Here is a 13,503-nt window from a genome sequence, read left to right as displayed (position 1 = left end):
CTTCGATGTCAAGGCTCGTCAATATTCGTAGGTCGCATCGGTCGCATGCAGTCAGTCCCTCATCAAAATGATGTCATGCACAATTGTTATGGAAAAATTGAAAGAAAAATGTACAATTAGGATAAATAAAAAAATATTTTTAAGCCTTATAGCATAAAATTTGGCATAAATTAGTATATTGATTTGAAACATTCTCAAAAATATATATATTGACGTCAGTTTTAAAGTGCCCGTTGAATATTTTTAAGTGCCTTGCTAACAATATTTTTCCTATCCTTGATCAAACTATATTCGCTACATTCGTTACGCAGCCCCCTACGCAAGCCCTAACATCAATTTAACGGTAAGTCTCACGGTCATTTATGTGTCTTAACGTAAATTCATGGGTTTTTCCCCATATTCATGGCATAGTACATGGATATGGGTTTTCCCATGTTGTCTTGCAGTAAAAGTGGCCACCGGTCGGTCTTAGTTAGGACGGCCGGTTTCTTTTGCGCGGCGTAGTTAGGTCGCCGCCCTCCTCGCGAGGCCGGTAACGTAAGTTAGGGCCACTAAAAAAAAGCAAGGCCCTACGCGCCCTAGTCCAACAAGAACGAGTTACGCAGTTAATTGTATTGTATTGTATTTACATTTAAGAGCGATCCACATACAAAGTGCGTGGCGACTACTGCTCAGAATCCGTATTTTAACCCTCGCATGTGTGCGGCGTTTGCCAGCTTCTAATGTGTGGGGGGGTCGGTTGGACCCCCCCCTTGCCATTTGGCCCCTGATCGAGCTAGAGCTTCGCGGAAAAAACGAGCCAGTTGCCCGTGACGAGAGGAAGCCGATGATACCCAATTTTAAGGTCCTAGGTCATTGGTTGACCTTCCAGGTCAGGTCAATGACCCAAAGTCGGGAAAATCGGGACCTGTTAGAAAGTCGTAAAGTGTGGCTTCTAAGGGGTTTTTCGGGGTGCTGATCACGAATATCGTGTTAGTTTTGATCACAGATGATGTCTTGAAGCATTTAGACCAGGCCGGGTCAGGTCAGGTCAGGTCAACCAGTAGGCGTCGTGACGGGTATTCGTAGTACGTGTCAACCGCCTCTGACAGCTTCGTAACATGTTACAAAGTCACCAAAACTACTTCGTAAATATCCAAATGGTTGCTAAATTCGAATTCAGCTCCAAAAACTAGCCTAGAAACATGTAAAACTCAAAAAAGTGAACCGAGGTCACCCGAGGTCACCAAAGGTCAATGACCTGACCTGACCTTCAGGTGACCTTGACACCCACGGGAGTAACATCAAATCACATGTTTGAACGTTTGAAACCACGAAAAGCTTGCAAACGCGCGGCTAGTGCGAGCGGACATACGCGAAATCGCGATTCCGGCCAAACATGGTCTCGGAAAAGAGGTCACAGGTCAAAGGTCATTTGGGTCAGGGTCATGAAATTTTCAGGGTAGGTGTAAAATTGATCAATGCGAGGGTACTGAAAGTTTCGTCGCGATCGGCCGCTTTTTACGCGAGTTATTCGCGAAAAACCATGGGGGTCCATCCGACCCCCCCCCCCCCCCCCTACACATGCGAGGGTTAAATTAACGCAGCCCCCACGCAAGAGCCACGCTGCTACGCGCCCTAACGGCCTAACCCAATACAAGGATAGGGCTCGATAGTCGATACCGACCCTGAGACGTTCGTCACGCTGGCCGATGGAATTACTCGTGGGCATCCATGCAAAGTCAGCAAATGTCCGGCAACCTCGAGAGTGCGACGATCCTCGTTCGCTCTACGAGTCGTGAACGACTGGAACCGACTCCCGTCTGAGGTGGTCTGCGCCCCATCGCTCAACCATGCTTCAAGGCGAGGCTGGATGCACATTGGTGCCACTTACAATACACCATTCCCGATTCTGATTGATCCTCGACAAGCAAAATACCAGGAGCTCGATGAGACTGGGTATGACAGGCTCTAAGCCTAAAAATCCTGATACCGTAAGGTAAGGAAAGGTAAAGTAGGGTGAAATGATTTAGAAAAGAAAATGATTGATACACCTCTTTGCACTTGAATTCAACCATTCGCCATAATGTTTGAGGACCCATTTCGACAATCAGCATCGAGCACCACTTTTTCGGCATTGTGTGTTTCATTTCAGCCATTCAGCAAAATAGATTTAACACTGAAATGAGTGATCTGCAAAACAGTTTGACACTTCGCCATGACTTTGGTATTGAGCGAGCCATCACTCAGCACCTACTCACGGTGCCGGCGGGGAACATCTGCTCCAGCTACCGTGCTGAAATGGTAGCCCTCAGAGAAGCGCTGAAGTTCCTGCTGGACCGACAAACAGTGCTGAAATGAGACCGCTTTCTGGTCCCGGCGTTTAATTCTCCGGGTGGGTTAGCCCCATCTAGCGCTTAGCCTTTCGGGACCATTTCAGAGCCGCGGTTGTTTTCGCCGCTCGTCACATTCAAGATGCAAAGTTGCTAGTCACACAAAGTTTATTTGGGGCCTCTGAATATACGACTTCGAAATTAATTGATTCTACAAAACCTTTTTCTTTCATATATATGCATACATTTAACAGTAACTCCAGACTAGGCTGGCTTGGGGGGCCCTAAATAAGCTTGGTGTAACTATTAACTTTGCATCTCGACTGGGGTGAGCGGCGAAAACAACTGCGACCCTGAGTGGGTCCCGAAAGGCTAAACGCTGGACGAGAGTAACCCGCCCGGAGAATAAAACGTCGGGACGAGAAAGAGGCCTCATTTCCAGCACTGCCGACAAACCCTCCCTCCTGAGCCGATCGTGATATGCACGGACTCCCAGTCAGCACTGGCGGCACTCCGGGGTGGCCCCTCTTCACCAAGATTACTTTACTACTCCTCTTCACAAACAACGCTCATAGGAGGAGAAATCTGGGCGGCGCTTCAACAGCTGTCGGCCCGCGGCAGGAGTACCTACCTGCAGTGGGTACCTTCTCACTGCGGCCTGCCCGGGAACGAGAGAGCGGACGAGCTGGCGAAGCAAGCTTCAGCACTGGACCAAGAGGAAGTCCCCATCGACGCCATGACGGTGTACCGCGCGGTGGCAAGGACGGGTCACGGCGCGGGCCCAGTGGGTCAGCGACTGACCGCGCGGATGGTACCGCAGCCTCATGGGAGCGAAGCTGCCGGGACCAGTCAGACACCTGGATCGAGCAGCGGCGGTGGATGTGCACCAGTTGCGAGGGGGCACTGGTCGGGCTCCGCCCAGTACCTCCACCGAATCGGCCGGAACCCGTCGCGCGACACTGCCCGCAGTGCGAAGACGTGGACTGCCAGGGTGCCCGCTGCCCCCTGTGCAGAGAGACAGCGGATACTCCGTACCACGTCCTGGTCGAGTGCCCGGCCCTGATGGGAGCCAGGCTGCGACTCACCGGGACAATCAGACCCAACAGGGAAGAGGTGCGGAGCGACGGAGTTGTCGCGGCCCTGGCGGCCGCGTTCAGGACCCTGTAGAGCCGTCAGGCTACAGTCGACTGAGGTCGACCTGGAGGGAACAAACAAGCGCCACTTCCTGGACCTCCTGAACAGGACGTGGTCCGCTGCCGACGTGCCTGCCTCCTGGAAGGTAGCGGAGATAGTGGCGATCCCGAAGAAGGGAAAGCCGCCGTCGGAACTGTCCTCCTATCGCCCCATCAGCCTACTGAGCAGCACCAGTAAGCTGGCGGAGCGGCTGGTGCAGGGGAGGCTGCAGCACTGGCTCGAAACCAGCGGGAAACTAAACCGAAACCAGGCGGGCTTCAGACGCGGCCACTCCACGATGGACCAGATCGGACGGATTACCCAGCAGACCTTCGACGCCTTCGAGCAGAAGCCACCACACAGGGCCGTGCTTGTCCTCCTGGACTTCGCTCGCGCCTATGACCGGGTCTGGAGGGCAGCCCTCTTCTGCAAGATGGCGCGACTGGGCATCCCCGGCTGTGTGATCCGCTGGATCAAGGCCCTGCTCTCCGACCGCCGTGCTAGAGTCCGATGGGGAACTGCCCAGTCGGACTCGCGTGTCTTCAAGGAGGGCCTCCCGCAAGGTAGTGTCTTGGCACCCCTCCTATGGCTCATCTACGTCAATGACATCGACGAGGGCCTACCGGAGGGCGTGTCGCGATCCCTGTTCGCGGACGACGTGGCGCTACTGGCCGACGCCCGCACGCCGGAAGAGTGCGACGCCCACCTCCAGCCGTGTCTGGACAGCATCGGCGCTTGGCTGACGCGGTGGAAGGTGACGCCCAGCGTCTCCAAGTGCACGAGCACCCTCTTCTCGCTCGACCCCAAACAACAGAGAGGAAGAGTCCGGCCAAATCTGAAGCTCCACGGACAGGAGATCACCGCCACCGAACACCCGACCTTCCTCGGCATCAAGTTCGATCCGCAGCTGACCTTTGCTGAACACGTCTCCGATCTGAAGGCGAAGATGGCCCGACGACGACGATGTCTGCAGGCGATGGCAGGAAAGACATGGGGCAGCCACCGTCGCACTCTCCGGACCGCCTACATCGGCTACGTGCGAGCGCTGTTTGACTACGGCGCCGCCGTAGTTGGCACACATGCAGCGCCGTCCGTCAGGGAGCGACTGGAGGCCGAACAGAACAAGTGTGCTCGCCTCATCACCGGCTGCATCCGTCTGACTCGCACGGACGCCCTGCTCGCCGAAGCCGACCTCCCGCCACTGTCGTTGCGCGCGAAGCAGCTGGCCGGACAGGAGTGCCAGCGCCTCGCCAGACTCCCCGCACTCGATCCTGCCAGGACCCTCCTGGAGAAGGAGGTGCGGTCCCGGCTGGAGTACCGAGCCCACCTGGCCTGGCGGAGAGACTGCACGCAGGCAGAGGCGGCGCGGAGGCCGCCACCGAAGCCGCCCGACGAGGACGCGGTGCTCACCAAGAAGCCGTGTCTCAGGCGGGTGGGCCGGTGGATCGCCGACGAAGCCGGGCTAAAGCAGCTGCCGACTGAACCACTGGCGTTGTACCAGTGCCGGCCGCCCTGGACAGTGGAGAGGACCCCCGCCCACTTTGTGGTGGACCTGCCCGCGCCCACGCGTCGCACAGACCCCCCCGACAAGCGCAGAGAGGCGGCGCTCCGGGCCATAGAGCTCCTGCCGCCCGCAGACGTCACCATCTGGTCGGACGGGTCGGCGAGAGAGGGGACGACATGTGGCGGCGCGGGCGCGCTGATCCAGCTCCACTGCCTTGGCCGTGAGGAACGTATCAGGGCCCCGGCCGGCGCAGTGTGCAGCAGCCTGCGTGCCGAGCTTACCGCCATCGGGGAAGCACTGGCTGTGATAACCTCTCTACCTGAAGAAGACCGGGAGTCCGTCCGCGCAGTCCGCCTTCTAACCGACTCCAAGTCCGGCCTGCAGCAGCTCCAGAGGGGACCGGCCGGCCAGGTGACCGCCCTGGCCGCCGACATCTGGGAGTGCCTACACACCCTCAGCGAGCGTGGCACCACCGTCACCTTCCAGTGGGTGCCGGGGCATGCTGGCCTGGACGGAAACGAACACGCCGACCAGCTGGCCGGCGAAGCGGCCGCTGCGGAGCAGCCGGACGTCCAGATCGACTTCGCCAGCGCCAGAAGCGCGATCGGGCGCCGGGTGGGGACGATGGTCGACGCGAGAACAAGAGCGTCCCATCCCCACCCGGCGCCCACACCGGGCCACAACGACCTGTCCCGCTGGGAGGCATGTACCCTCTCCCAGCTGCGGACGGGCGCATCGCCGCTCACGCGGGACGTCGCCCACCGCCTAGGCCTGGCGGTGGACGCGGCTTGCCCTGCGTGCGGCGAGCCGGACAGCGCGGCCCACCTGCTGACCGACTGTCCGGCCTACGAGGCTGCGCGGCGCCGCCGCTGGGGACTCAACCCGAGCCTGGGGGACGTCCTCGGCGGACCGGCGCCGTTGGTGATTGAATTCATCCGGGCTGTCGGGCGGACCGACCCTCCGGTCGACCCGCCTGCGCCGTCGTCCCCCTAGGGGGGCGACGGGTGAGGTGCAAAAGAAGAAGAAGAAGAAGGGAACAAACAACAACAACAACAACAGCTACCAGTATAACGCCTTTTGGGGCGACTAACGGAGCGAGCGAGAGGGTGGGCCTTGCACGTGCGAAATTGCGAGGGGGTACCTCCAACTGACTTGTGCACGGCACCCTACTAACCGGTCTCTAGCGATGTGCCAAATTTGAGTACAATCGGCCCAGCCGTTCTCGAGATCTGGAAGCGGCACCCTGCACGTGCGCACGTGCAAAATGGGTCCCAACTGACTTTTGCACGGCACCCTACTAACCGGTCCCTAACCATGTGCCAAATTTGAGCGCCGTCGGTCCAGCCGTTCTCGAGATCTGGAATCGACCCCTGCACGTGCGCACGTGCAGCAGCACCCCAACTCTGGCACATGGATATGCATTGCCTAGTGGGTGCCTACCTACATGCCAACTTTCAGCGCAATCGGCCTAGTGGCTACCGAGATATTGCAACAATTACAAAACGGACGCCTCGTTTTGCACGTGGCACGTGCATAAGGGGTCACCCACATGCATCAGGAATAGTCCAATACTTGGTAGAAGGAATGAAGCTACCCTACAAAAATTACCGCGTGTAAATCGGTCAAGTGGTTGCTGAGATATAAGCGTCGCAGAATCGTGACCACGGCCGGCCGGCCGGCCGGCCGGCCGCTCATACTCAGAAATTTCCGTTAATCCAAGGAAAGACTACGCTCGCTTCGCTCGCTCCGTAATCACTCATCAGTCATCAGCCAGCTCAGCATATGAAGAATAGTTATGACCAATGGCGATTTGTTTTGCACAATGTTGAACCATTCGCTCAATGTCACGTTGTAGAGCAGGACCACCGAATAGTTTTGCACAATGGTGATTCTTTGTGACTTCCCATACCTGCTACATTGCATGATTAAATCGAGACATCCAGGCATTTAAACGGCACGTGCACTGTACCACACTTTTCAAAGTTTAATGCAATGCTTTAATATTACAAGCCGTGTGGTTCAAGGGGTGTGGTTAAACACGTTGAACCACACGGCTGCTGACGTCACTATCCTATAGTTGTGAGCTTTTTGGCAGGTATGGGAAACACCTTCCAGCCCTAAGGCCGGGAATTCAATAAATGTCACCTCGCTTTTTTAGCAAAATCACCTCGGGCCTAACGGCCCTCGGAGTTTTCGCTAAAAAACCTCGGTGACATTTATTGAATCATCCCGGCCCCGGGCAGGAAAATATATTCCTGCCCGGGGCTGGGATGATTCAATAAATGTCACCGAGGTTTTTTAGCGAAAACTCCGAGGGCCGTTAGGCCCGAGGTGATTTTGCTAAAAAAGCGAGGTGACATTTATTGAATTCCCGGCCTTAGGGCTGGAAGATGTTTCCCATACCTGCCAAAAAGCTCACAGCTATATGATAGTGACGTCAGCAGCCGTGTGGTTCAACGTGTTTAACCACACCCCTTGAACCACACGGCTTGTATTACACGTATATTGTATTACACGGCGGCACGGTATTAAAGCATTGCATTAAATTTTGAAAAGTGTGGTACAGTGCACGTGCCGTTTAAATGCCTGGATGTCTCGATTTAATCATGCAATGTAGCAGGTATGGGAATATATTAACCCGCGCCCCGTAGGGGGGGCCGAAACGGCCCCCCTGTCCTTTTCTGTCGATATCTCCTAAACGGCTGGAGATATCGCCACCAAACTTTCAGGACCCCTCCGGGCATCAATTTTACACATTGTGACCAAAAATTTTTCCAGAGGCTATGATAGGTTGGCCACAAATGACGTCAGAGTGACGTCATGTTCTGTCATTTTCGACCGAAAAAAAGACCTTCGCGAGAAGACCTGTCAGGACTACAGCTTTGAAGATACAGAAAAATGATCAAGTATAAAAGGTGTAGAATTGACAGGGCTACAAAACCGCTATCTCGAATTTTTTAAATTTTTGAGTTTTGGCCCCCAAAAATCAAAAAAGCATTTTTTTGGATATATTCGCCAAAAAATCCAAAAAGTCTTTTGAGTTTCGAAAAAACCGGAATATATGTGATAGTGCCTACCGTCTTCTATCTACATACCAAATTTCAGATCGATACCTCGTTTTTTGGCCAAGTTATAGCGAAAAAACTGTTCAAAAATGATGACGTCAAATTTTCAAACTCAATTTTTGGCAATTCTAGAACTCGTAGAGCAAAACGAAGACCACCATTAGACTCCCCGTGACGAGCTGCATCGAATCGATGCCCATTTTATGCAAAAATATCAACATTGAAATTTGACCTAATTTGACCTGACCTTGACCTGACCTTCACCAAAACGTGACCTAGGCTGGCCCCAAAGGCTGCCTAACCCACATAATCACATTTGTCATGTAAAATGGACCATAAAACATGCATCACACGACACATTCATATTGTGACCCCCGGTGACCTGACCTCGCTGTGACCTGACCTGGTATCAGTGACCTCAGATAGCAAAGTATGTGTTTGACGAACAATGTACCATCGATGGTTTTCAATAAATTACCAATTTACTCGCTTTCACAGCACATTTCTTGAATTGCCTGTGAACGGTGAAAATCTGACCTTTGACCTGACCTGTGACGTCATCGGTTTGACCTAGGTCAATGAAATTTGGTCACAAGGTAGTTCCGGGGTGGGGCTATCGAACGCCGTTTGAATTTTGAAAATCGGCCGGTAACTTTCCGAGATCTTAGGGGGGCCGAAACGCCCCCCCCCCCCCCTACGGGTGGTAGGGTCCGCCGGTAGCCCTACGGGGCGCGGGTTAAACCGCCCATTTGTAGTGTCACCTATATGGAGAATGTGTACAAATGTTTTGTCCAATGGTCAAAAGCTTGTGCAAAAAGGTGTAGTAACAAAAGGAATTTTTAAACTTTTATCTAGAAAGAATTATGGGAGGAACTAAGAATATTCTACATAAAATAGTGTTTGCTGTGGAATCTTATTAGGTATTACCCATTGACCAATCATATTGCATACCTAGACCAGCTCCATGCTGATTGGCTGATGTTGAGGTGGCTGCATTCCTCAGCAAGGCACGCATTCCTCCACAAGGCACTCTTTGGAACAAAAAAGGAATATCTTTGCCTAGGGTGATCACTGGTGCGTAAAATTTTCTTTTGTGCTAGTCTGAGCTCAAGTTACAAATCTGCTATTTGCAGTTCAAGACTCAATGCTAAAAGTGGTATATTTCCTTTAATTGTGAGAATCTTTTAAAATCAATTTTTGTGTTAATTGCTTGCAACCACATGCATTTTTACTTCATAGTCTACCAGCAACCTACAGTCAAGAAAGAGTTGGGATGATTTTCATATATTTTTATAGTGTAGTGTGTGATATTTTTCTTCGTATTTCAGGAAAATTTTGTCAATCAAGACATGTCCTATCTCAAGATTTCTGTTATGAAATACTTGCTAGCATTGTTATGCATAATTGGAATTTTAGCCATGGTCTTAACTAAATCAAAATCTCCACCATATGAACCAGGCCATATTGAGAAAACTGTAAAATGCAAGTCTGATTTGATGGTGAGTTGGCACGAGTTGATGAACCTATGTGCTTATGATAGTTCTGAAAAGACCGATAACTTTGCCCTGTTAGTGTGTGTTTTTTACCACTGTTGTTTTGTCTTATTGCCAACTGGGTTGAGAGAACCATGTGGCATGCATCACCTGGAAACTTGGCATAGCTTTAAACACATCACTTTTGCATTACATATAAAAGTGTCGACTCCATATCACCTAAGTTCAGGTCACCCCTTTTTGTCCTGTTACTCCGCCGTGTCCCAGGAGCGGCGCCAGCTGCCGACCGCCGATCCGCGGCCGGTGCTGTACGTGGTGACGCCCACCTACCGGCGCGTGGAGCAGGTGCCCGAGCTGACGCGGCTGGGCCAGACGCTGCTCACCGTCCCTCACCTGGTCTGGATGGTGGTGGAGGACGCCGACGCGTGCTCGCCGCACGTGGCCGCGCTGCTAGACAGACTGGGTGAGAGGCCAGCGAGATAGACAGACTGATGGCAGGGGTAGGATGTGTGATCATTTGTAGAGTTGGTGTTTAGTGGGGACCGAGGATTGTGGTCAGATGATGATTGGTGCACAGTATACTATACGCCTTTTTTCTTGTGTTCCTTGTGCTCTTTATTATAAATATTTTTCTTAGTTCATTTTAAACCTTTTAGCCCTGTTTACATAGCTGCGTTTGTGTGTCTACTCATGTCTTATTGTGTGACGTGCGAAGGCGAAAAGCCACATTTTGTGTGGACCTTTTGCGAATAAATATCTGTATTTTGTCGGTTGTTCATCGTATATTGGATATAATGTGCCCTGGGCTGTTGTCTGTCCTGCCGCAATGACAACCCACATTTTTATGCCGTTCTTTTTCGCTGGCGTTCCCCATCAGTCTGTCGTGCAAGTTCACTGACGCTCCCTATCCGCCGGCCCATCTCACTGACGCGTCCCCTATCACCCTGCCATCTCAGGCATACCGTACGTGCACCTGGCCAGCGCCATGCCGGCCCAGTACCGCAGCGAGAGGTACGTGCCGCGCGGCGTGTCCAACCGGCGCGCGGCTATGTCCTGGCTGCGTGACCAGAGCCCGCAGCCCACCGGTGTGATGTACTTCCTGGACGACGACAACACGATCGACATCAGGTACACGCCGGTGGTATCGGAGAGCCCGGAGCCATCTTTGCACGGCCATTTGTTGAGAATGTGATTAAGCGGTCATTTAAGGACAGTAACGATCAAGCATCACGAATTCCATACTGCTTCAGTTGCCAGGGTATCGTGGTATTGGGTTTCTAATCTATGGAAATATCAACAAATACGGACACTCTAAATATTTAGAGCGTCCGAGTTTACTGATGTTTCCATGGAAACCCAATACCACGGTACCGGTAGGTAGCGTCAGTTAGCGTCATGCCGTGGAACAGGGACCAGTGACCAGGTCCAGTTGACCGCGTAGGTCTGAGTTTATGATTTATTATTAACAAATGTTTCGTTAACCATGCTTATATCGGCTGAGGCCGATTCACAGCCGACCTTGCGGCACTGCTACGCGCTTGTCAGCGTTTGCTCTGTTCAGTCGCGGGCCTGCGCCCTCAATCCGCCTGTTTCTGTGTTGTCTGTGTCGGCGTCCGTTTTACTGTTTCCTATGTGCGCGTCCCAGACTGCTGGAGCAGATGCGCCACACCAAGAAGGTGTCTATGTTTCCCGTGGGTCTGGTGGCCGACTACCTGGTCAGCTCTCCAATCGTGCAGGAGGTGAGTCTGTGGCGGACGTGGTCCGCGAACGAAACAAAGGTCAGTGGCGTCTAACAAGGTGGTACAACGTGGGGTGTGTGAGGTTTTGTGCATATATATTGCACGTGTCCTCTTAATTAATTAAGACGTAGTTACGTGGCAGCTAGGACCTCAGCTACGTGGTTAGTAAATTTTTATCAAATAACTTCAGAGCACGAAATGTGTCGTAATTATTTACGATATGTGCCTTATATCACTTCCCTGCTCCCGGTTTTGACAGCTATCTATCTGATACTGCAGGTGCAGGGCCGGTGACGGGTTGGTTTGATTTGACGGCTATGTCTGCGACCGCCAGTTCCCGGGTTTGGCGGCGATCCCTCCCCTGTTCCAAGGTCGGGTGACGGGCTGGTTCGTCGGCTGGGTGGTGGACCGCCAGTTCCCGGGTTTGACGTTCCCTGCTCCCCAGTTTGACGGCTCTCTCTGGTGTCCCAGGGTCGGGTGACGGGTTGGTTCGACGGCTGGATCGTGGACCGCCAGTTCCCCGTGGACATGGCCGGGTTCGCGGTGAACCTCTCGCTAGTGATGGCATCCGACGCATTGATGCCCTACCACGCCGGCTACGAGGAGGATAAGCTGCTGCGAGCGTTCGGTATCACCATGGACGAGATCGAGCCGCTGGCCAACCAGTGCACAGAGGTAGGTGGGATCGAGCGACTGAGTGAGTCAGTCTAGTAAGCGTTCGGAATAAGAGCGGGAGTCACTGGGCGGTCATTGCACAGAGGTGGGTTCCAGATCTAGTGTGTCATATAATGCTCACTTCAAGAATGAACATATTATTTTTCTCTGATCTTCCCCTTTTTCTCTTTGGAACAGGTCCTGGTATGGCACACGAAGACGAAGAAGAATCAGCCGCCGTCGCTGAGACGGGAAGTGGCTAGTCATCCCAATAGCAACATAGCGGCGCTCGCGGAAAATATGGAACGGATTGCCATGGCAACCACGTGATGCTTCAGCACTCTGAGCGCTGAAAAAAAAAAACTGAACAGTCAGTCGACAGCTAATGTGGCCGATGCATTGAGTGCATCGGACGTGGGGAACGGGGCCGAGTGTCCTTTGTGTTACTGTAGCCATAACCTATGATTGTGTTACTGTAGCCATAGCCTGTGCTGTGCAGTGGTGTAATCCAGGTGCTTCCGAACAGAGTTATACTCAGAGCTCGAGATAGGCACGTTCATAGTGTGATACAATGGTGAGATTGAAGACGACCAGAACAAACTTGGTGTATTGCACGTTGCGGCAACCGCGATGTGTGCTTGTTTGCCTGTGGATGACTGTTCGTGTGATATTGGTGGTAGTCATTTTCGTTTGTTGTGTATGTTCTGAGCTTGTTTGTTGATCCCGTGTGTCCGTATGTTTGAATGGAGCACTTCACTTTCACAATCATATAATTGTATTTACTTATGCAAAACGTATACTCTAGTTGGAGATAAAGGAATGAATGCATTTCACTTTCGACTGCCTCATGGCTCATACATGATGAATAAACACTTCGACATGCACAAGCGTGGACTGGCCTGTCTGCCACTTTCCTGCAGATGAAACAGCGCGCCCGTCATGCACTGGTTATACTGCTGCTTTTGTCGCAGCTCTTAGAGGGGAAGCGGGCCGGCCGATCCTGTGAAGGTCGACTCTGGAGCCCAACCAGTGGTCTGTGAGTAACTGGTATGCTTCTACGGCGCTCTGCCGCCCCAGGCGAGTGGTGGACGGGGCGGAAAATTTCTATCGGAGATCGATTCTGAGACGGTCGGAGGATCGGAATCCAATCGTGACCTCTGGGGTCGTTCTCGCGACGGCTGTACTGATGGCTCAGGTGTCAATGAGGGCCCGTCGTTGAGGGAGCTCAGCTGTGCTGTTTCTGGGACAGCGAGCCTGTCGGCTGACTGACACACTAGCTTGACGGTAGAGTCAGAGCACGAGCAGTTGCCCTCATCGATTTAGGGGCGGGGTCTCCAATGAGCTAAGAGGGAACTCGGCGGTTTGGGCGAGCGCATTATGGCAACCGTTACCATCTACTTCGATGACGACGAAAATATGGTGCTGGCGTATTCTGTGAGGGGTTATTTTGGAGGTGGGACTGGGGTCATGTGCTTGGTGCGGCCCATCAACCCGACTGTCTTCCGTCCTCAGCTGCGCGACCAAGGGTCCAAGGGTACCTAAGGACGGGCTCGTACACTACCA

General features: G+C 52.9%; 2 protein-coding genes across 3 annotated transcripts; both read left to right on the top strand.

The window, feature by feature from the left end:
• The first annotated feature begins 272 nt into the window (after window positions 1–272).
• LOC122371989 (galactosylgalactosylxylosylprotein 3-beta-glucuronosyltransferase S-like) lies at window positions 273–12,827 on the top strand. 2 transcript variants are annotated; one of them, XM_043348809.1, is made up of 7 exons: window positions 273–343; window positions 9,383–9,553; window positions 9,815–10,010; window positions 10,504–10,675; window positions 11,193–11,286; window positions 11,758–11,961; window positions 12,139–12,827. In XM_043348809.1, the coding sequence occupies exons 2-7, from the start codon at window positions 9,404–9,406 to the stop codon at window positions 12,268–12,270; spliced, it is 948 nt and encodes a 315-aa protein (XP_043204744.1). In that variant the 5' UTR covers window positions 273–343; window positions 9,383–9,403; the 3' UTR covers window positions 12,271–12,827. The 2 variants fall into 2 exon arrangements, with proteins under 2 accessions (XP_043204744.1, XP_043204743.1); XM_043348808.1 differs by lacking the exon at window positions 273–343 and adding an exon at window positions 551–596.
• LOC122371992 lies at window positions 3,049–5,982 on the top strand. Its single transcript, XM_043348814.1, has 2 exons — window positions 3,049–3,096; window positions 3,496–5,982. Exons 1-2 carry the CDS (start codon window positions 3,049–3,051, stop codon window positions 5,980–5,982), a joined length of 2,535 nt encoding a protein of 844 aa, XP_043204749.1.
• Window positions 12,828–13,503: the final 676 nt, after the last annotated feature.

The sequence above is a fragment of the Amphibalanus amphitrite genome, unplaced genomic scaffold (assembly GCF_019059575.1).
Source record: "Amphibalanus amphitrite isolate SeventyFive unplaced genomic scaffold, NRLGWU_Aamphi_draft 001304F_arrow, whole genome shotgun sequence".
In the NCBI taxonomy this organism is placed as follows: Eukaryota; Metazoa; Arthropoda; class Thecostraca; order Balanomorpha; family Balanidae; genus Amphibalanus; species Amphibalanus amphitrite.
Note: the sequence above shows the minus strand (reverse complement) of the source record. Positions and strands in the feature narration are given on the sequence as shown.